The sequence below is a fragment of the Atractosteus spatula genome, chromosome 7 (genome assembly GCF_055471065.1).
Source record: "Atractosteus spatula isolate fAtrSpa1 chromosome 7, fAtrSpa1.hap1, whole genome shotgun sequence".
Taxonomy (NCBI): domain Eukaryota; kingdom Metazoa; phylum Chordata; class Actinopteri; order Semionotiformes; family Lepisosteidae; genus Atractosteus; species Atractosteus spatula.
Genome location: NC_142712.1, coordinates 62,789,093 through 62,811,865, shown reverse-complemented (window position 1 = coordinate 62,811,865; position 22,773 = coordinate 62,789,093). Strand labels below are relative to the sequence as shown.

The 22,773-nt window shown below is 41.7% G+C and overlaps 3 protein-coding genes and 2 non-coding genes across 8 annotated transcripts in view; 4 read left to right on the top strand and 1 right to left on the bottom strand.

The window, feature by feature from the left end:
- Positions 1-9,202, top strand: part of csnk1g1 (casein kinase 1, gamma 1) — a 67,606-nt gene extending 58,404 nt beyond the window's left edge. For all 4 annotated transcript variants that reach the window (XM_088922369.1, XM_088922370.1, XM_088922366.1 and 1 more), the window contains one exon: positions 3,022-9,202. In XM_088922369.1, the coding sequence (XP_088778495.1) occupies positions 3,022-3,076 (55 nt within the window). In that variant the 3' untranslated portion in view covers positions 3,077-9,202. The remainder of the gene's footprint in view (positions 1-3,021) is intronic.
- Positions 9,203-10,555: 1,353 nt separating this feature from the next.
- LOC148831610 (small ribosomal subunit protein eS17) lies at positions 10,556-14,988 on the top strand. The gene is made up of 5 exons (XM_088922365.1): positions 10,556-10,621; positions 11,386-11,537; positions 12,970-13,075; positions 14,088-14,153; positions 14,860-14,988. The coding sequence occupies exons 1-5, from the start codon at positions 10,619-10,621 to the stop codon at positions 14,938-14,940; spliced, it is 408 nt and encodes a 135-aa protein (XP_088778491.1). The 5' UTR covers positions 10,556-10,618; the 3' UTR covers positions 14,941-14,988.
- On the top strand, positions 12,608-12,735 carry LOC148831612 (small nucleolar RNA SNORA71). Its single transcript, XR_016091380.1, has one exon. It is a non-coding gene; the product is annotated as a small nucleolar RNA SNORA71 (small nucleolar RNA).
- LOC148831611 (small nucleolar RNA SNORA71) lies at positions 13,668-13,795 on the top strand. Its single transcript, XR_016091379.1, has one exon. It is a non-coding gene; the product is annotated as a small nucleolar RNA SNORA71 (small nucleolar RNA).
- Positions 14,989-15,927: 939 nt separating the features above from the next.
- Positions 15,928-21,119, bottom strand: LOC148831609 (sperm axonemal maintenance protein CFAP97D1). The gene is made up of 5 exons (XM_088920035.1): positions 21,027-21,119; positions 19,432-19,512; positions 18,658-18,776; positions 16,808-16,991; positions 15,928-16,038 (listed from the first exon to the last, which is right to left on the bottom strand). The coding sequence occupies exons 1-5, from the start codon at positions 21,117-21,119 to the stop codon at positions 15,928-15,930; spliced, it is 588 nt and encodes a 195-aa protein (XP_088776161.1).
- Between the last annotated feature and the right edge of the window lie 1,654 nt (positions 21,120-22,773).

The window sequence follows — 22,773 nt, the reverse complement described above, 5'->3', positions numbered from 1 at the left end:
GTAGCCTTTAAAGAGCTGTTGCGTGAGGCTGAGCTATAAGCATAACTGGCCCGGGACTCTGCAGGGTGAGGGCTGGGGGGCCCTGCCATAGACACTCGCTGTGAGTTGAACCTTGTTGGCCGTTGTCCTGGAAAAGTAGTTAATTGCACAGCGATTATAAAGAACAGAAAAGCCCTCACAAAGAACAGAGAAAGAAATTAAATAGAAAGCAGGCGATCTAATCTGCTGTATTCTGAAGAGGAGAGTACAGAAATTGCAATCCCTCTGCACCGTCACTCAACATTAATAGTGCTGAAAGTGAAAAACACCATTTCCGAGAAGGCAACAGTTCTGGGATGAGCCCAACAATGATGGTATACAGGAGGATCCGCCATATTGCACTATATAGTGTAAAATTACTGAATTGTTTACTGCCAGTAATTTACACTGATTTTGCCTGGGCCCAAAACACTCCCGTGCACCATTTTGGTGTGAGGATATCAATCTGCATTTGGGGGCTTAAAGGTCCATTATTGGCATTGTTTTGCACTTGATGCATTGTTTAATATGAACCCTAAGGAATTTGCACCACATACCATTAACTTTATTCCTGTGTAAAATTCTTAGATGCTCTTTGGTAACTGTAAGCTATACAAGATTGAAAAGTCCCAGAAGCAAACAGTTGTTTTTTTTGTCAGCTGTGACAGCCAGGCACTGTGAGACCTCTGTGATGTGTTTTTAGGTAGCCTGTATACCCCTGTGGGCTCACTTCAGAGAACTCGTCAGCTTGCCTTTTTTCAGAGGCTACAAGACACGCGAGAGTCACTGGGGTGCTTTTTGTATGTCTTAGTCTGGAGCTGTTCTCTTCCCACCTTGTGTGCATGTTCTTATAGTCATTTTCACAGTATCATTCTGGTTTCGTTATCATTTTTCTTCCCCATTTTGGTTACTTTCTGTGTTTTCTTTAAAAGACAACTAAGTGCTTGTTGAGTAGCAATCGAACGCTGGAAAAGCTCTTGTGGGAAGAGCAGAGAAGGTTACAGGTAGGGCTGGGCAATATGGCCAAAAACATTATCATGATAAAAATGTTCATATCAGTCGATATCGATAATTATCACGATAAATGTCAAATCATTACTTCTTTCAAGTTTAAAGGCAGATTTTTTGTCCTGAGTGAAAGTTGAAGAAACCAGACAGTTAATTGGTAAATTAAGCAACTCTTTATTTTAAGAACACAACAAACACTTGCCAAACAGCAGAAACATTAAACAAATCTGAGGTAGAGAGTATTCAAGTCTTTTTTATGTCAAAATATGCATGAGTAAAATTTACAAAATAAATATCTTAATAGAAAAATTAAATACTGCAGTGTGATAAAACACACATAGAAGATGGCTCAGACAGACTGCAAAGTTTAAAGTGCTCTGTTTTATGTCTGATCGTAAAAAGCCAAAATATCTTCAAATTACCGAAGTTGAATGACCTTTTCTGTCGACGATGTCATCGTCCTTCGAGCTGGTCGTTCGCTTCAGTGTCGCTCATTCCTCCACTCTGACTACAGTCCTGTCAGCCACCACCGTGTCGGTCAACACCACCACGTTCGCTGCCCGGTCTGCAACACGCATGCACACTCGCGCAGTATTTTGTGCTCATGCGCATATCATGTGCAAAGCATAAACATATATATCGAACTTTTGTTAAAATTATATCGAGATAAATTATATCGTGATAATTATCGTTATCGAATTATGGACCAGCACTAGTTACAGGTGCCCATGAAAGTATTTACAACCAGCCTTGTTGCACATGTGGCTGAAGAGCAGCCATCACATAGCTAGCTGCTCTCCATCATTGCACTCAAAGATATATACTGTATGTTGAAAATCAATATACGTTTTATTCATCTAAACATCTTTCAAGTTCCCAAGATAAATGTAGTCCTCTTATGTTGGAGGAAGGCCACTAAGGCAGGTACTGCGCACTAGGACATCTGTGGAGGGAGCATAGTGTTCTTTTCCAGGAATTGTGGGATTGTGGTGTTTCTGGAGCAGCGTTTGAAGGTGATTCATGATCTTTAAGAAGTAAGCTTTGGGTAGATGCCTGCAGAGGCTAATTATTTTGAAAGGCAGACCACGTTTCTTTTGGGTGAAAAGGTTTCGGGACCCTACACATAATTTTTCTGTATTTTGGGGGGTTTGTGGGCCCGAAGATTAATTTAACAGGCAAAAAGCTTTGATGAACCATCTTACTTTCAGTAGAGAGCACAAAGAGAATTGTGATTATGAAAGCCTGATGTATCACTGTAGGTAAGGAGCAGGGTTACTCATGTATTGCAGAGTCGTGGGTTTTGTCATCGGAATGCTACTTTCCTCTTCAAACATGAGTTTCAGATTGCTTCTGGTCAGATATCACATCATTAGAGTATACAGCATGTCATAGGAGATGGAAAACTGAAGAAAACACCTCTTTAAAATGCCCTCATCTTGCCCAAAAATGTAGCTGATGAGATGGGAGCTTTCTATTCTCTGTCCTCATACCACATACCCTTTTTGTTTGGCATGATTTTGGCAACTACTAAGTGAACTTTAATGCTAAATAATTTGGGCACTATTGTAAACCTCACATGGCCTTTTGAATGAAGAAACTGATGTTTTAAAACCCTGTATTTGATTTAAAAAAAAACTTTGACCGTCTTCCCCACTCCTGTTTTTGGCAGTTAGTTGATAAAGCATAAATATAAAATCATATTTACAAAATGTATAGGTGGTAATGCCCCACCATGCCCTTCGGCAGTTCGGTCACTACGTCATTGCATGGACCATGTTATTTGAGCTGGTGAGCAATGAATGACATGCAGTACAGTCTGAATTGATGCGCTTTCCATACTGTTCAAGTCCAGTAGATATCGGGCCATCGAGAACGTCCAGACTCCTGCACTGCTGCTGTTTCGGCTCTTTGAGCTCTTTGACTTGGAGCCGGTCAAGGTTTTACAGGCTCGTGACGGGGCGCCGATGTACTAACAGGCTGTATGTCCTTCCCCAGGTGCTGCTGCTTCTTCAAGAGGAAACGGAAGAAGAACACGCCGCGGCACAAATAATTCCAAATGGGAAAAAAACCGAAAGGAGAGCGAGGAAGACAACAGAAAGTTCTTGAAACCGCCTGCGGGGAGACTGGGGTCCCAGCAGCTTGCACAGTCGATTGTTCTCGTCCCCCGACGAGAACTCTTTTCTTCAACGCTTCAGAACGGATGCCTCGTCCCTTCACTTCTGTCCCCTCTGCTGGGTTAGAGGAGTGCCAGCACACTCAGGCGGGACTGCACTTCTTAACTCGCTCTTTCCGTTCGTCTCGCGCTTCCAGCGGAAAGCGCCAGCTCTCGACAACCGCTGCGGTTTTTGTGGGTGTCGCTGGCGGTGTGGCTGCCGGCTCGTCTGCCGCGGTTCTGACGGAAGGGACTTCACACGGGACCTCTGCTCCCTTGGCTTGTTCCTGCCTGCCTCACGGCTGCTTTGAGCGTGAGGGGGTTCATCCCAGGACCCCTCTGCGTGTCCCAGGGCGGGGTCATGTCCTTGTTGGGGGGGGGAAACTTGATGCAAAAAAAGTCGACACTTTTTTTTTAGGTTGGGTAGCAAAAATACTGTGAGAACTTTGTGATCTGCTGTCTCCTTTGTTTTCTTTCTTGTTTCTTTTGTTGTTGTTTTTTCTTCAGACGTATTGCTATTTAAGGAAATCAGGGGCTGCTGTCATTTTCCTTTTGCTCAATGGCTGAGGAGGTTATTTTGATTTTTATGTTGTCAATTTAGATGTTCATTTATCGTACTGTGGTCTTTGAAACGGTGGTCTTATAACCAGAGCCTTCAGCCATTTTTAGGCCTTTGGTATCAAAGGTTGAACTTATCTCATTTTAGGTGTCCGGTAGAACTCACTGATGTAAAGCCTCTAACCTCGATAAATGCTGTTGCAATCAAACAATTTTAATTCAGGAATTCAAGAAATCCCCAGAATGACACGAGGATAAAGCTGTTAATTTCTCTTCCTACAGAATTTCCGAATTGTGGGGCTCAAAGGAAAATTTTAACACTGTGTGAGAGCTTCAGCTAAACCCAGGACTGTGCAATCCAGCAAGTGCAGAGTGTTTGAGTGTACAGCTCTGAGAAAATGAAGAAACGACATCATTGCTCAGAAGAAGAAAGAGACAAATCATAAAGGCATATGATGTTCAGGAATAGAGCGCTTCAGGTATAAAATGTACTGGGAAGCATTCTAAATGCAAGAGTGCCTCACAGTATATAAATCTCTAAGGAGATGTGTATGACAGAAGGAATATGAGTGGGGGCATATTGTACTTGATTTCAGCTTGTTAGAAGGGCTGTAATTTTCAGATCCCAGAGTGCGTCCGGGGGTTGGGGGTTCAAGAGGGGAAGCAGACTGATGATGTTCGTTGTTTTCTGTGGGAATAGCAACTGCAAGAGGCCAAGAGGAGTGGTTAGCTGAAGGCTGAGGTTGGAAACTGAACCAGTCTCTTGCACACTGTTTACACTGCTTGTTTCATAGCTCTCCTATGTTCTTTACTGCTTGTGCTACACTGTGTGTCTGAGACACTGGCTGACTGGACAGTAGATCTGTGGACTCTAAAGTGACATTTAACCCTTTGAGCACTACCGCTCTCCCCTAACAGCAGTCTGATTCTGACTACTATGATCATGCAGGATACAAGGGCTTCGTGGGTGAAGTAACACAGCTCCTGTAAGATCTCGTATTTCCGTGCTGTGTTACTATGAGGCTAAAGGGTTCCTGATAATGTCTATAAAGTTCAATAGGTGTGCCTCTTTTTCTAAAGTAGTTTAAAGCCAAAACTTTGGCTGGCACCTTAGGTAGACATAGTGGCGTAGTTTATAAGACGCAGTGAAACCCTACAGGTGTTTGAGTAAGAGTTGCCTTCTGCCCATGGTAGAAACCTGTAAACAGGTTATAGTCATAATCAGGCATAGTTTTCTAGGAGGATTTGTTCTTTTTTTTACTGCCCTAGACTGTCATGTCACTGTTTGTTAGACTGCTCCCTCTTCCTGATGACAGATCCGATAGCTCGGTCGTCACAGGAGAACCTGCACCCCACCCCTCGCTCGTTTTAAGCAAGGTGAGGCCTCGGAAGGCCCTGGAGATCATCCAGAGCCCTGAGAGCCATCTAGTGGTTCAGTCTTGGAAGAGCTCTGCCTCTTGTCCACAGCATTCTTCTTTTCATTTTTTGACAAACATTTACTCTGTCGGTACTTTCACTCCCTGTTTTCGGATTCTTAATCACCAGATCTGTGAGTAGCAAAAAACTAATTAAGATTTAGTACTATTTCAATGTATATCTACGGTTCCAATGGTTTTATTATGACGATACAAGTAGCATCAGTGCTTACTTAAGACTTGCCTAAAAAACCTAATCCAATCATTTTTTATAAGTATTCTTTCCCAAAATACATTTTTTCACTTAATCTTGGGAACAGTTTACAAACCAGTAGAGCTGCATAGTACATATACCACCAAAGCCTGTTTGTACTTATACATTCTTTTCCCTAGAATGATCCGTTCCTGTGTTTGGGATATTCCATGCTTTCTCCCTGAAGATCCCTGTCATTCTGTCTTGAAGTGATTTCCATGGATTTCCAGCTGTCTTCTGGCTGTAGCTAGCAGTTTATAACTCTTATCCTGAACAGCGACAATGTGTAACAATACCTTTTCAGCAGATTCCTTCACAAATGGACATTTCAGAAGTCCTTCATATCCCGATTTATTTTCAGACTGCTTTTCCAAAGCCAGAATGTCACAGGCGAAGGACCTTCTCGATGTGCAATATTCCTTACTGCTGTAGAGCCCAGTGTTTACACTTCAGCCTAGACTAAATCCTGTGCTGTAAGCAATGTCTGTAACTGCCTTTATATTGTTTTCTTCATCACAGCAAAAGAAATACCAATGACTCCATGCTGTGCTGTTTTAACCTGAATTGTACTGCGAGACCAGGACTTCGTTAAAGCTGGACTGACTAAAATCACAGGAGAAGTGTTGATTCTGGAAGTTTATATATATATGTGCTCTATTTGAAATGCACCACCTTTCCTGCTTTGAATTACGCTTCGTAATGCCTTAACCACCCACATGAATTCTCCCTTGGAGGGTGTTCATACAGTGCAAATCTGGTATTCGCCTCCCGCAGAGAGATGGCAGGCTGTCCTGTACAGAAGCCCCATCAGCGCCTGAACGGAGTGTCGGAGAGTGGTGTTCAGCTTGAGGAAAGAGAAGCTCAGATGCAACACGTTTCACAGCGGGCATTGAACATGGCTCTTGGAGGCGGGGGTAGGGAGCAGGATATAGTAACAGCCTGAGGAGGAGAAAAGTGAGGCAAAAAGCTAATGATACCAAACTCAGTCTTCTACCAAATTCTGAGGCATCTGGGACTGCTGGCGAGCAAAGTCCTTGTTCCGTTCTCATTGATTTATTTCATTATTTTTTTCCTGTGTTCAGGAATTCTACCGTGGATCCACTAATACACACGATGGGTTGAAAGCCACTTTTGTGTCGATGGAATTGTAGTGTGTAGACGTAGGGCAGCTTACAGTTCAGTTCATCTTGTTAATCTGTAGTGTGAAACAAAAGGGTGGGGGGGGGGGGACAGCTGTTGGAAATGAGCTTTTTTGTCAGGTTTCCTTCTCAGAAAAAGCAGGGGATGGCCTTCGAATGAATGCAAAGTACTCAGTGTACATAGTGACGATGTTGCCTTCCTTTTCTGTCTCTATCGCAGGATTCCAGCATTAACTCCATGGGCTGTCTTGACATTTTAACAATATATTCTTAATGTGAACTTAAAAGTGTATGATATACTGTAGTCTTTCTATTCTTTAGTTTTTCTTTTTTTTTGCTTATCCAAAAAGCCATGCTTTTATGAACTGAAAAAAAGCTGGTGAATTTGACTGCACTACATTTCTTTGCTCTTTGTTTACCTGATCAAAGATGCCGGTCTTGTTGCGTACTGTAATCTTGTGAGACTGGGCACGACTTAAACCACGTTTTTAGGCAAAAAAAACATGGAAAGGACAGAATGATTCGTTTTCATGAAATCTGATTTACCAAAATGCTTCCTTTTTATTACACCCTTATTTTTAGCATATATATGTGTGTGTGTGTAATTATTTATATAGGTGAAAAGACGCTAGCCTGTGAAAGTCACCTCCTGGTGGGGTGCTGGGATGAGTATCCTGTATAGACATGTTGGTACCTCTTCAGAACAGCCACAAAGTGTTTCACATATTCAGTTTTCATTTTCAAAGTCCTGTTCAAAGCAGGACGAACTGTACATGTGCACAGCTCTGTATGTGTCTAGGTTTATTTTTTTTCATTGTAGCTTTCTTCCTTTTTATTTCTTTATTTGTCACTTATTTTGTCTTTTTCTCTTAAGTCTTAATTCTGTACGACTTGAATACAAAAAGAAATGGGGGCGTTAGTTTCTTTGAGTATAGTGTAGTACATCTTCAGAAAACTGCTTGCAGCAAACAAAATGCTCTTTAGTAATAAGAGGTTCATTGAGTGAGTCGTGTTGTAATACGCAATGTTCCTCTCATCACGTGTAGGATATATATATAGTGAAATGGTTTTGCTGGCCTGCTGGTGTTTTTTTAATCATTAGGCCCCACTTGACTTTAAGTTTAAGGCTGCTGCTATCGGTTAAGATTTTGAGAATTTTCTCAATTTCTGTGATTCCCTCTTTAGAGGGAGAAGTAGGCAGAGCCAGCCCTCGAGGTAGTTCTGGCCCTGACCCAGATCAAACTACGTTCTTGTCTTGAAACGTGTCAATTGCAGTATATGTGATGTAATGAACACCATTCGATTCGCTTTTCAGAACTGCTTCGTGACAAGCAGAGAGACTGGAAAGGGGTGTGTCTGAGGGTTTCTTTTTTTCCCCGCTTAGTAAGAAAAGTCTGGTTCACCTCGACGGGTCTGGCCGTCCTCCACTCGCCCTCTGATCAGAGGCTTGTGCCCATTTCCTGCCCAGGTGTTGAATTCACGTGACCAGAGATCATCCAGGGCTGTCGCCTCCCGCCTGCCCTGGGTACTGCTGTGGCTGGACACTGATAGTGTGCATCAGCTTACCTTCACTTTACCTGGCTTAGATGGATGTCAAAGCCAGTACTATATGACGACCCCTTGATCTCCGCCACCTGCCTTCGCCAAATACGTTTCCGACAAGAGTCATTTTCCAAGAGAAGCATGCCTGTGTTCTCTAATCATCTAAGCTACTGATGTGTAAGCAGGGCCTTGTTTTGCAGTCTTCTAAGGACAGGCAGCCATGACGCTGGAGACTCCTGCGACTGCAGTCCAGGCTTCGTGTGCTTTTAAAAGACGCTGTGTTCCACGCCGCCTAGGCTTCAACAGAGCATCTTCGGAGTTTCGGAGTTTCGGAGCGCATTGTTTCACTTCGCGTGGGTTGGCTGGAGGCAGCGCGGCATGAAGGAATTCTTGGCCGTGGGTTGATTGCCTTTGTACACTTTCATTCCTGGCTGCGAGTGAAACTGCGCGCAAGCCCGGGACCGCTGCCGTAAAAACAGGAAAACAAAATCTCGTAAAGGTCGTTTATTTTGTCTTCGGTTTCTCCAGCCCTTTTAACAGTCCCTTTCCTGTACTTTCTCTCTTATCTGGGTGGGGTGAGGGTAGTTACAAACCAAGACTGCAATATTTTTTTAGTTGTAAATTGTACAGAATTCACCATTGTATGTTTGTTGTTTTTTTTAATCAATGGACTCCTTAAAAGAGAAAAAACGACAACCTGTTGATTCAGATTCTTTTGTATGTTCACGCAGAGGAGAAGTAAACAATGTACAGAACTACAGGGGTTCGGCCTGTCTTTTTTTCTGGCACTGGTTTCCAAACTAAGGAGAAAATAACTGTCTTAAAACTGTATTATGACGACTATTATTGTGCTGAATATGAATGTTACTTAAAAATGTATTTGAATGGTTTAACCTGGTAAAGGGCTGCATTTGTGAATGACCCATTTCTTATTATTTTTTTGTTAATTTACAGAAAAAGGTCCTGATGGCTGTCTTAAAATGCCTAGTCTCCAGGGCGTCATGTGAAACACATCACATGTGACCTTTAAAAATTACACTTTTTATTCCCTCCGCATTTAAAGGGAAACTCAAGTTTGCACCCTTTTTTATGTAAAATAAAAAAAAATCTCTTAACCTTTTCTGCGTTGTGGTGTGCCTTTTTTCAATGCCGAAGTATGGATTCTGAAAAGAGATCATAAAATCAGCCTTTCCTTCTCACATATCCTGTTTGTTTGTTTGTTTTTGGGCTGCTGTTTGAATTCAGATTTGTATTTGCTGGAAGTTAATCTTCAACTTATGTTTATTTTGCTTCAGACTTTAGAGCATGGGTAGTAAGCACTGGAAACAACACAGCCAGTAAGATGAGAAACATGCTATTGCATTTCTTAAAAGCCTAGTCACTTTCCCGAGCCTGCCTACTCATCGCGTATTACAGAGTGTACATGACATTTTATCTGTCTTGCACAACAAAATCGGAAAGCGAGTGTATTATGAAGACTGACTAACGTGCATTTTCCCCAATACAATTACCTGGTCACTGTCCATTTGAAGGTGGAATAAGAGGTTGGTGGCAAAGAGACAGGCTTAGTCAGACAATGCTGGCCATCATCAGAGGACTGTATTTAGCAAGAGCTCGGCTTATTGTCTTCTGTGACAAACCGGCCTTGAGAAGCCTTTGGATCTCCAGCGCAGTGATTTGACAGAGCTCTTGAACCCTGGGTTGGATTCAGGCCCGGGATACACTCTGGTCTCCTCGTGTCCACGGGGGCTGTCTCTGCGTGCGCCGTCCTGTCCAGGCTGGGGGTGCTGCCTTGAACCCCGTGTTGGCCGAGCCGCCGACGGCCAGCGAGGACCCCGTACCCCGCGTGCTCAGCGGAAGGGACGGCGGTGGGGGTTCTGGTGTTAAGCGGGCAGTTTTAATAAGGGGGACGATCCAGCCATGGAGGTTCGAGCTACTGCTCGTACCCGTTCCCTGCGGCAACTACTACATTGCCTCACGCAGGTGGCCTTAGCCTCAGCTCTTCGGGTTTCCCCTCCCACTGCTTTCTTAATCACAGGCTAATTAATAGCAGTACAGTGGAGAAATAAGGGGAGGCTGGGGAGGGACTGTTTAAAGTTATTACGGCTGAAGCTGCTCTTCAAACATTAGAGGTATTTTTTTTAATCCCAAGAGTGTAGAAAAATAAGACAAACGTCTAAACAGGCAAGCAGATAAATTGAAGGTCTGAATTAGCCCTGGGGATTTAAGAGTTCAGTTTGCAACAGGTGTCCTAGAATCGTGAACTTCAATGAGATTAGGGCAGTCATTATTTTCTTTGTCAGGTTAGATCAATTTTGGGTGTGTACGGCAACGAGGCGCTGGGATTGAAGGCTCTGAATTCAGCCGGGTTCAGTTTTGGGCAGGAGCCTGTATACCTCCACCGCTAGAGGGCAGCACGACATGTAATGTCGGGGTGTTTCAACGCCAGACCTAGTTTTCACTTCCGAATCCGGCGATCCTTTAATGTTCCTCTCCCGGCATGCCTTGTCCTCTTCTACCAGCCTGATCCAACATGGTGGGTTCCGAGCGATTTTGTTCTTTTTAAAATCGATCTCAATCCTCCAGAATTGAGACGTATAGAGGGATTTCTTGTTGTTAATCATGGTCCTTATGCAATTATGTGATGATACAGCCGTGTATTGGGATCTGCAAGCTGCCTGACGAGTAAAGATGTGTAGTTTTATAGGTGATGCCTGTCATATTACTGTCCTCGGAAGGAGCGCCGTTCTCCATTACGTTCAGTGTGTAAAAATAATGGATTCGCTGTTTTTTTCCTTATTTTATCTTTTTCCGGAAGCACAGACAGACTGTTAAGCGTACAGATTAAATCCAAAGGCGGTAATGGCACATCCTTGTGAGGAGTTCTGAATTTCGAAGCCTTTAAAACAATAACGATCTTAACTTTCTCACGGTTTGGATTAGTTGTAGTATGTAAAGATTTCAGTATCATTACTCATGAACTATGTCCATATGTAGTGCATCTTTATTTTGTATTTTATCTTCAGTGTTGTTACCATTACAGAGGGTTGTTGTTTTCAGGGGTGTTGAAAGTATACACTAGTGCACGTTTTCTGTGCTTCTGTAGTATCCGCAGAAAGTACTACTGCTGGTGCGTTTTCCGTTTCTACATAAATTCTTGCTGTTCGTGTTCGGTTCATGAAGTGTTTAAGGTGATTTGGTCAAGCGAGCAGGCAGGTCCCTTAATGTCCGAGCAGCCCGCTGTCTGAGAAGAACCACTTCCTTCGAGAGGTTGAAAGGTAAACGCTCGTTTCTCTTCAGGGACGAGTCAGGACTAAGACGGTGAAAAAGGCCGCCCGGGTCATCATCGAGAAATACTACACCCGCCTGGGCAACGACTTCCACACCAACAAGCGGGTGTGCGAGGAGATCGCCATCATCCCGAGCAAGAAGCTGCGCAACAAGATCGCGGGGTGAGTGAGTCCTGAGGGCAGGGGGGGGGGAGGCCTCCAGTCCGACTCCTGCTGCGGCCCTCCAGTCCGACTCCTGCTGCGGCGCAGGCTGGGTTTGCTGCAGGGTTCTGTAGTCCGTCTTAAGTTGCGTCTACCACCTTTGATTAGATTTCTCAGCTAGCACATTTTTTTATTTTGCTAGCTTGCTTTTGCTTCGATAGAATTCTGTTGGATTCATTTTGAGTAACTGCTTTAGTTTTTTTTGCTGAAACTCTCATCAGTAAACCCCCCTCACTTGTTGCCTAGAATTTATGTTCCAAGAATGAGAGAATGTCAAAGAAGATTGTCATGAATATCTTTTTTTTATATAAGTTACCCTTTGAACACCCTGCAGGATCTTGTTAAGGTTACTGTTTATTTTGTGTTTTTTAAATCTGTCTTGGGAATTCATGCTTTTACCCCTTTTTCTTACGCACCTCCTGTGGGTTGCTGTTAAGAGAAGGTAAGCCACCTGCAAACCAGACTGGTGTTTGCATGACTTTGAGTTTCTCCCGGCAGGAGAAAAGGCAAGGGCATTTGGAACTGTTCTGCACCTAGCACATTTTCACCCATCTCTAAACAGTCTTGTCGTCAGGGGTAGCAGTCTCATCTCCGTAAGGATTTATTCAGTCATGCATCACACCTGAGCTCCCTGTTGCGAATTCCTTTCATGTCTGCCAGTACTACTGTTAGAACCCTTTAGACACGAACCCAGATAGGCTTCAGTGGAGTGTACAGCCCCTGAGCTCTCCTTTGTGTAGAGCCATGCATCTTTTGAGTTTTTAAGGGAGTTTCAACACAGATTAGATTGGAATTCAGCAGGCTTATGTTATTTAGCGCAAAGGGGGAAGAAGAATATTTTTAAAGATGTTTGTCTGCTTTGTTTATTTTTAGATGATAATGTCTTGAAGGGAATAAGGACCTTTGTGAAGGGGGAATTGTGCATGCTCATTGAGCTTTTGTTTAATCTGTTGTCAGGCAATAACCAGTTTGTATTTTTTATAAATCTCGTCCTACGTAGTTGTGCTGCATTGTTCAATGTAAGGTCTTGCCCCTGTATCGAAAGTGACTGTGGTATGCACTGTTGCCTGGTCATTGATAGTACAGGGAGAGAGAACTGAAAGTCTTTCCCGTGTTTGAAGGGAACGCTGTCCCTATCAAACCCTGTACCTTTCAGACATTAGTCTCTGATTCGTGTCTTAGTAGTATCCAGGGTGTTTGGTAACTTGGTAGAATGTGTTAGTAACTGAACAATAGAACATGAACTGAAATAGACATCTCTTGCTAGGTTGGCACTTGCAGTTTTTCCCTGCGATGTTATTAGCTGTATACTTGGAGGTGGTAGACTGGTTTTGTCAGTGGCTGGGCTGGTATTGTGTCAAATGCGTGGACTGATCTTCGGGTTCTCCTGCAGGTATGTCACCCACCTGATGAAGCGAATCCAGAGGGGCCCTGTCAGAGGCATCTCCATCAAACTGCAGGAGGAAGAGAGAGAGAGGAGGGACAACTACGTTCCTGAGGTCAGTGTCGCTGCCTGGATATGCACAGACACACGCAGGGGACGGGGGAGCTGTCGTCCAGTTTGGAACTTAATAGTTTTAACTTCCAAGCATAATTCTGTGAAGTTTGAACAGTTGTTTTTCAGTGTTTTAGAACAGGATTAGTTCATTTCCTTTTTTTTTTTGTTCATGATACTGCAGATACCCTTTCTCTAGAATGTATTTTGGTGATTCTTCCTGCTTAACCTGCTATTCCAACTTATACAATTACATCTAATGCGAAGTGAGGGAAGTCATTTCTCTCATGTAAGAGATTTTGTGGAGTACATTGTATGCAGCAAATCAGATTACAAGAAGAAGCAAGTGGTACATTTGGATATATGCTGCAAAATAATGCACAGTAGAGTGAAAATTGTTAAAAACTGTCTAGCAAAGGTTGTGATGTGCAATTAATGTATTTAGCTTGGAATAAGGAAAATGATTGTTGCGCATATGATAACCAGGGTCTACAGTTTGGGTATTTGCATGTTGTGGGGTTTATAACTTCATGTTTATGCTTCATAGCGTGGCTAGAAACAGTTTGCAATGTGCAGTGTCTTCATCAGCCCGCGTGCCCTGTATCGAAAGTGACTGTGGTATGCACTGTTGCCTGGTCATTGATAGTACAGGGAGAGAGAACTGAAAGTCTTTCCCGTGTTTGCTGGGAACGCTGTCCCTGTCAAACCCTGTATCTTTCAGACATTAGATAGATTGTCCGGACATTGTAGAATCTCTGTTAAACATTTAGCTTTTGTTGAATCTGGCAGTAACCAGTTTGTTTTTATAAATATTACCCTAGATTGTTAAGGTGCTGTAGATAATGTGGTTTTACATGGAACTCTATTGACTTTCAGAATTTTGTTATATTTAGGACACATTAGGGAGTAACTCCAACAAGTTTTAAAAAAGATTTCTTTTATGTGCATCTCCATTGTTGTACACATTGTGATGCCTGCAGGTCCTCCTCAGATCTAAGTGATGCGTTTGTTTCCAGGTCTCTGCCTTGGACCAGGAGATCATTGAAGTTGACCCTGATACCAAGGAGATGCTGAAGCTGCTGGTACGTCCCCTTTCTCTGAATCAACCCAAAGCTGTGTATCTTTTGAGATGCATTAAAGCACAAGTGCTGCAAAAGAGTCCCGCACTTGCAGACCTCCCGCCCTCACCCATGTGACCTGCGGCAAGCCGTATGAGGTGGAAGTCTGTATTGTGAAGCGAATGCTTGTAAAATTGCTGACATGTTTAATAATTACATTCATTTGGGGGCTTCTAGTGATTTGATTGTGAACTATACCTGTACTTTAAGTCAAATGTACGTAAAATGAACTGGCTTGAACCTCGGTATTGGGAATGTTGATTCATACTGAAGGAGAAAAAGAAATGGAAAATAAGAGCCACGTACTTGGGAGCCCTGTCTCTGTCAGGGTTGAAAATTAGGTTTTACTGAATTGCTCAAATGGTGCGAGGCAGTTCTACCAGTTTCATATCCATTTGTAGTATTTTGAGGATAAGATTCATTTATAGTGTTAATTCTGAAACCTCTCAATGCATAATCCCATTGTGTAGACTGAGCAGTTGTAAACTGTTTCAGGATATCCCTGAAAAAGATCCAATACATGATACTTGTGGTAGTTATGAAAAGATGTACCAATTCTTCTATAATTATTGTAACTTTTGCCCTCATTTACTGTCTGTGGTCTGCAGTGTCCTGCTGGTGGGCATGTAGTGTGTCCCGATCTGTTCTCACTTCCTGCTTCTGTTTCCAGGACTTCGGCAGCCTGTCCAACCTGCAGGTCACCCAGCCAACGGTCGGAATGAACTTCAAAACCCCCCGAGGAGCAGTCTAGACAAACCTTTGTAATATATCGATCTCAATAAAGAGAAAAACAAAACAATAGGCAGTGGTGTGTTTTCCATGATTTGCTGTGGTTTGATTACATTTGTACTGAAGTGACATGGGCTTGTATCCTGGTACACTTGGTTTAATGGTGGAGATTACCGTTTTGATGATACCTGCACAATCATCTGTGCTTCACGTGCATTCTTCGTACACAGCACTGTGGTCCTAGAATGGGTGTGAAACTGCTTATAATAGTATCTTAGCTATGTATAGAGGGGCTCAAACGTTGCAGTAATCCATGTTCTTTTTTTAATTGGTTGTTTCCCTTTTGAACACTTCCTGCAGGACACTTACCTGATGTTTCAATGCAATATTTAATCAAATCCAAGAAACGGAACAATTCGGGACATTTAAGGTTGTCAAATGAATTGGATTGCCAATTAGCATTTATTCAAACGACTTAGTTTTCTCCCCCCACATTCACGTTTCCGTACTTGATCATACAGTACTTTGCTGTAGCAATTTCAGGTCTAGTTTCTGTATGAAGGGTATTTGATGTGTTGCATGTAAGGTTGTAGAGTGTATTCCTGGGTTCAAAGGAGTACCCTGCACCTTAATAGTCTTATGATGGACTAAGTAAATCAAGTTTACTTTTTTCCACAATCGACAGTAAAATACGAATTGGAGGGTGTAAAGGGGAAATTAACAGAACAAGAGGCACAAAAGGTTTGTGGAAATGTAGGAACACGCTGATTAGCTGTTGAAGCTCACCTTGGATTTTTCCATGAATCAATTGGATGGGCTTCTGTCATTATAATGGGAAAGAGTTACAGTATACATCACCTTCCATTTGACTGAAGCACAGTACTTTTTATCATTACCTAATGTACAGTTAACATCAGTATCCAGTGATGTTTCTCATACATGTTCAAAGCATTCACAGGATTTAAAAATCTGAGCTTTAGGCACAACCTACTGTATAAAAGGCTTTTGGCTATTGCTCTCCTTGTCCTTGTTCGCTGTGTGTTTCTGTGGACTGTTCACTTGGTCCAGGCTCTCTGCTCATCTCCTGACTTCCCCGAAGCTCAATGTTCTTTTTCTTTTTCTATAGGAAGGGGAAAAAAGTAACTTTTACTGTTCCATGGTTGAAAGTCTTGAGCATCGTTTTGGTCTTTATTAAAATGCTCAACAAGTGGTGTTAGCAGACCATCTGTGGCAGAGTGAGTGCCAGGACTGAAAATGGGGCCTTTTGACACATGGTTATGTAACATACAAGGGATCTTTACTACTTTTAAAGACATGTGGAGTGCATTAGCTATTAACAGTCTTAGGAGGTTCATCATGAGGATTTTAACAAGAATTTCTGACTGGCCTGGGCTGCGCTGCTCAGGAGACCAGTGATGCCCACAGGTGAAAAATGGAGCAGCTACAACTTCACCAAAAAAAATCACACTTTCACTGAAAACATGCAATTAAATGCAAGTGTATTTTTACAGAGAGACTCTTCCAAGCTATTAACACCTGTGTCTCTCCCTGTGGGGCACTTCTGAGCCATTGTCTTTCCCTAATAAGCACAGTAAGTGAACAATTGATGCGTGCGCTGGTTGAAGAGCTTGCTCTGTTCCAAGGGGATTTTTTAACCTTAAGTAGCTTTTAGAGTTGCACAGCTGTGGCGCATCTACGTCTGAACACGACAGAGCTGATGCATTCATCATCTTAAACAATGACAAAAATGTGAGGTGCAAACTAATGTGGAAACCCTGAGGCATGTATTAGAGATTCTGATTTCTCAGCTACTGGGCTTTTATACAAACCCAGCTCTGTCCTTGCTAAGAGGTTTCGCTTGCGATGGGGCTCCGTGTTAAGTGGGGTACCTGCTGGCTGGTGACCCCACGAGGGTAGCGAGCAATGTCGTCGCGCAGCCTCTCTGTCCTCTCCCAGTCCTCCTCCCAGTGCCGACGCCAGTACTCGGACTTGCGTGCTGTGATGCGCTCCAGGAGAGCCCGATTCTCCTGGGTCACCTGCAGCAACTCCAAGCGCCTCTTCTCTGCGTTCAGGCTGTGTCCCAAGGTGAGGAGAAAAAGTTTTCCACCTCGCTGTTCAGGACTCACTTACATTTGTGATATGATCAGAATTGCAAGGTATTACATGCAACACGTGTCGTGCAAATCATCACATGCAATTGCACATTGTGCAGCAAGAGTAAATGAAGAGCTTAGGGCTGGGCTGAGAAGAAAGCTTTAAAAGTAATGTGGCACCATGATGCTGTCAGCACAGCACTGTGATAAGATGCTAATTTGCTTCTGTAAATATTCTAGCAGGAAGCCCTTATTCCTTTGTTGAAATATTTAATAAGCATAGAAATACTATAATTTAGTTATAGACATTAGAAGTGATATCTTGAACAATGCAGATAAATCACCTCTGGAACAAGAGGCTTTTGAACTTATTTGGGGAAACTGATCTCGGAACCTGATGAAATTTAAGGAACACGTTTCCAGAACCAACACTGCAAATCTCCCTTCTGGATAATCCTCTGCGTCAATTCAAATTAGGAATGTTAAAAATGCATTAATTGGCCTCCTGATCATGTCAGTTTAAAGCTCACACAACGAAAAGTGTGCACAGTTTAGATTAAAAAATACCTTAAACTGAATAGTTCCCCTGTTCTTCATTTTTGTACAGGGTTTTATGAATATTTAAAATGAAAACTGCATATTAAAAAAAATATGTCAGTACGTGAAATGAGAGGAGCAAAAGTGTAATTGTTTCTGGGGCCAATTCAATTTACAGTTGTTCCAGAAAAGTGTGTCATCTGGGCACAGACTCTGCATTCTTTCCATCTGTTACAGTGGCTGACTACAAATTACTGAATTTAGTACGTCAGTGGTTTACCTGTTGCTAAAGAAGAGTTTGCTGTAGGAACTGCTACTGGCCAGATATAAAGATCCCTACTGTGTGCGACTGGCTGGTTTTGTAGGGGTATCTGTGAGCTACATATCCTGAAAGAACTCAAAGATTTCTCTGACCTTTTAGATATTCAAAAATGCCCTTCAATAATTCAAGAGGAGGCATGTAACTTACAGGGGAGGTAAATGATTCAAGAACAGTGAGTAATTAGTTGTGGTCATGCAATGACACTTAGATACAAGTACAAACAGTAACCAGATATGGAGGCTGGCTTCTTTGTCCGCATGCTGTACCAAAAAAAAATACATGTTGATACTGAAAACATCTTTGTCTCATATTGCTTATTACAGAGATGCTCCTAATGAAGTACCACAGGGCATAGAGAATGGGTTTGATTTCTCTCCATTTTACTCCTTTCCTTCAGGTTGGTGGCATGACACAGTGCCATGCTTACCTTTACCCATATACAATATTTCAATTTACATTTTAATGAGGTTGTTAAATATGACTGAAGTATTTAAATGTAAGGATATGTAAACAACAGATAGAAGCCTTAATGGTTTTGAAAGACTATGATTTGTTTTTCATTTTTAAACACAGAGGAGGTATTGAGTTCCAAATCAATACTTGCCAAGGGGCAAAGCATTTTGACTGTGTGAAATACCAGATTGAAAGACCACATGTGAAAAAGAAAGTTATTCAGGACCAGTGCTGACAGTGAAACAGTAGATTGTGGATTGTTATCGCTTGTGTGGGGCCGCTGCTCTGTAGAATGAGTATGTTACCCTTTGCAATTACAGACGCTATGTCTCACCTTCTCTCTGTGAAGTTATTTCTGTGGTCAACCCAGCCCTTTGACCTCATGATATCCGACAGCTTGGACGATAGGATCTGATTGTCCCTCTCAATGGTGGCCAAACGTTCCTCCTCGAGCTGGTTCACAAGGAGAGACGGACACCTACAAATAAACTTTGTGGATCTGAATTCATCTAATGCTTTCAAGGAAGGGGATAACAGGCTGCACTGAATTGAAACACAGATTCAAAATGCACAGTCTGGACTCTTTCAGACGTCTTTATCTCCATCTTGATCATTAGAGATTTTACCCCACACTAAATAATACTTCCAATGCACAGGAAGCCCTATATTTTTATTTCAATGCACATCCACTGTTCTGTTTGTCTCACATTTGCAGCTAAACTAATAAAGTATTCATCACGTAGTTCATGTATTAAGCATTTCAGCATGTTCCTTCAGACGTGGTATTAAAGCACCATTCAAACGCTGCTGTTTGGAATGGCTATGTTTAAAGCAGAAAAAAAATCCCTTTTCACCGTACAAATAATCTGCCGGAACTTGACAGGGAGAGGAGTAAACATTATGCCAGAACAACCCCTTCATAGCATAGAACTGTTTCCTTTAGATTTTGCCCAGAAATACTATTTCTTCAGCTGATACTATACCTGGTCATAAAAGAGATGACCAGGTATAGTGCCATGGACACCTTTATTCATCTACTGTTTCTTTGGAATATCTAATTTTAAGAAAAACACGTACTGTACTGTATCTCCTGTGAAGAGTTACTGACCTGCAGTTTTTTCAGCTTCACCTGTAGATGGGCAGGCGTTGTGGTGCCCTTGGTGTCCACTACTGGCCTGGCTGTGTGAACCTAAGGAAATATGTATGTGTCATACAGTGACATACAGTGTGTCACTGGTAGCCAGAGCATTTCAGGTATGTGAAAATGTGTGCATTGTATAAAACCTTTAAATGAGATTGTATCAATATCCTTGTGCAACAAATGCTGTAGATAACATCCTCAAACTTCAAAAACATCCCAAAGAATCTGGGAAGTAAAAAATAACATTTCATCCTCGATTTCATTCAATGTAATTTTATACTTTTCTGTACTTCATTTGAAAAGGGAAAAGATGCTTTAATTTGAATTTCATTTTTTAAGCAAGCCCACACTCCTTTTTTGCAGATCAGTTTGGAATTCATGGGATAAGTACCTTTGGCACTTGTGTGTGTCTGAACAAGCTGGTCACAAAAATACAGATCGACTTTGCAACATTAATACTTAATACTATGATGCTTATATATGTATATATACTTTCCACTATTTCTCAAAAAACACTTTGTACATATTACACCACATGGAAAAGCAGGACAGGTATTGTTTATTTCAGGAAAACTCAATTGTGACAATTTACTGACACATAAGAACATGGTCATTGTACTGTCAGAGCCTGGGGGGTCATTTAAAATTGACCATGTTGCCAGGTTTGTTGTTTGTTGTGTCTCTCAGTGAAAGTTTGTCCTTGACAGCCTGTGCTTAAGATTCGTGACATAACTGTGGCCATAGTTAAATTGTACATCTCGTGCTAAGGAGGTATTTTTCAACATATATTTCCAAAGACACAATGCATTGAGTTTTCGTGCTCCAAGGCTTTTGAAAAGGAATGTTCCTATGTAGAGAACAAGTTATTCTTAACACCCTTGAAGTAATGAAAATTATGAAATGGGAAATACCCAGGTTACATGGGAACATCATTCTGTTTGGAATACGATGATGCATCAGTAAATCTCCTTCTACAAGTCATCACAGTATAAGATATAGTATAGATAAGACTATAAAGTGGTTTCAGAAAGGTACTTGGTCTGGTAAATATCTGATATATTTGGCCATTTGAATGTTATGTTATGAAGTGTCTGGCTTGAAATCAAATGACAGTCAGAATGGCCAGGCTCCAGTAGAGGAAAAATCATTCGACCATTAAGACAGCATGCATGCCTGCAATGTTAGACAAATACATAAGACAGACACCTCAAAAAATCGTCTTATACAAATGAGACAATTTACTCCATGAACTAAAACAAAATTTGAAATCTACTTGCTTCTTTTGCTGCTCTTTTGCCCTTTACAGCCATCCTTCTCTTTTCAGAAATTGCCAACCATGCAAAAAGGTTTTGTGTGGAAGGTTTGAGTGTCATCTCCTTCTCGATTTTCTAACAATCATTTTGACATCTGTCTTAAACGTACAATAAGATCAGTATTTCCAAATATTAATTTCTATATGACCGCAAGTTTTATTTATACTGAAATAATAAGGACTTAAACTACTTACATCCATTTCATTGATTTGCTATCAACAATGCTTAACTAATATCCTATAAAGTTACCTTTGTCCTGTGCTCGTTGTACCTGGCTTGGTCCCATTTCTTCTGCAGGTATTTGTTAGTTGAAGGCTGAAGGGGCTGGTATGATCTGTGCATGTCTGAATGTGCTTGTGCTCTGTGGTGCACTGCTATTCAGAAGCTCCTGTATAACCTGAACCTACACACCACATAGCCCTCCCCCTGCTCTCCGCCCTGGGTCCTACAGTACACCTTATAAAACGTAGCACTGTTTGTTTTCTGCTTGAGCTGGCTTTAACCATGCCATTTAGAGTTTTATATTAATATTTTTGTGGTTACCGCATCGTCTGAAATAATTTGTTAACACGTGTTTGAAGGTTTTTTTGGTACTACAACAACAGACATTTTTTGGGCAAAAGTGAGTCATACATATTTGAACCCTGTCTGCCTATTTGTTTTCCTAAGTCAGAAGCCTACAAAGTATAAATGACAATTATTTAAGCTCACACCTGTAGAAGGTTGTTTCCTTTCTTCTCTTTCTGCATGGAATAGACCTAACTGTTCCTTTGCAGCCTACGCATGCTGACCTAGCTACCTACTTGAATTATTTTGGCATATCACTTGGGACTGTAAGGGCAATTTTCACAGCCTGTGAAGGATAGTCACCTTTTAAGACAGCTCCATTAACTCATCACAGAGGTCACTGATACTGTATAAGACTTCTACCCAGAAGATACTAATGAGAATGCATCGGCCTCTCACCAGGAGGCTTAACGATGCAGCTAGCTTCCCAAAGCTGCTTGAAGCCAGTGTGTACATTTGAATAGCTGTTGCCATGACGCTGTCTTTATCTGTCTTTGCTACAGTTTCCCTTGCTGAGAGATTAAATATCAATTAATTATTACTGTTTACTTGGCTCTTAGTTAAAGGGGTAAGGGAGTTAATTAAAAGGGTATCATTTGTTAAAATAACTGGAATTTTCAATCTAAAGTACTTAAATTAGAGACAGTTCGTGTGTTTGAATGGGACAAGTATTAGTTGTTATTGACGATTGTTCGTTGTCTGGTAAACTGGCTATTTTCCTTTTCTTACGACAAATGCGGATGTTGCTGATTAATGCAAATTATACAAGAACGTAAAAATTTACACTAGTGAAAAAATAATATTGGTTCAGTTCAGATTTTCGGTTTCTAATTGCCTGAACCGGTATTTATATGGTTTAAACGGGACACCAGTTAACTTCTTATATCATTATATTACCATCAGAATGTAACCTATCTCTTTAATAAAGTTGTTATAAAGTGGAACATACTTTATTTTGAACTATCCAGACTTGATGATACGGGTCATTATTACATAAAAGTTGAATATTTCCTACTGAAATTTCCACGGGTAGCTTTCTCTTCGAATTATTTTTGTATACGGTATTGTAGCGCTCTCGGGATCACGTGGGTATGCGCCCCCCCCCACCGCTGGGGACTCGAACCCGGGTCTCCGGCGTCACTCAACAGGGACCCAGCCAGTTGAACCAGTTGAATTAGCTCCAGGGCAAATGTGAGCTAAATTTACAGCATAAAATAACAGGACAAGGCTATACAGTAGGTATTTGTATTTGATGCAGTTTTTGGTTGTGGTCCTAGTACACATACAGAAAATAGCAGTTAAAGCCAATTGTTTTACTCATCTTCCGTTATGCTGACCAGATGAAAAAACAACGAAGCTACAGGACGTTTTTACATTTTCAACTTTCAAGAAGACGTCGATTCTGAAGTAGTTGAGCTGTCAGGAGGAA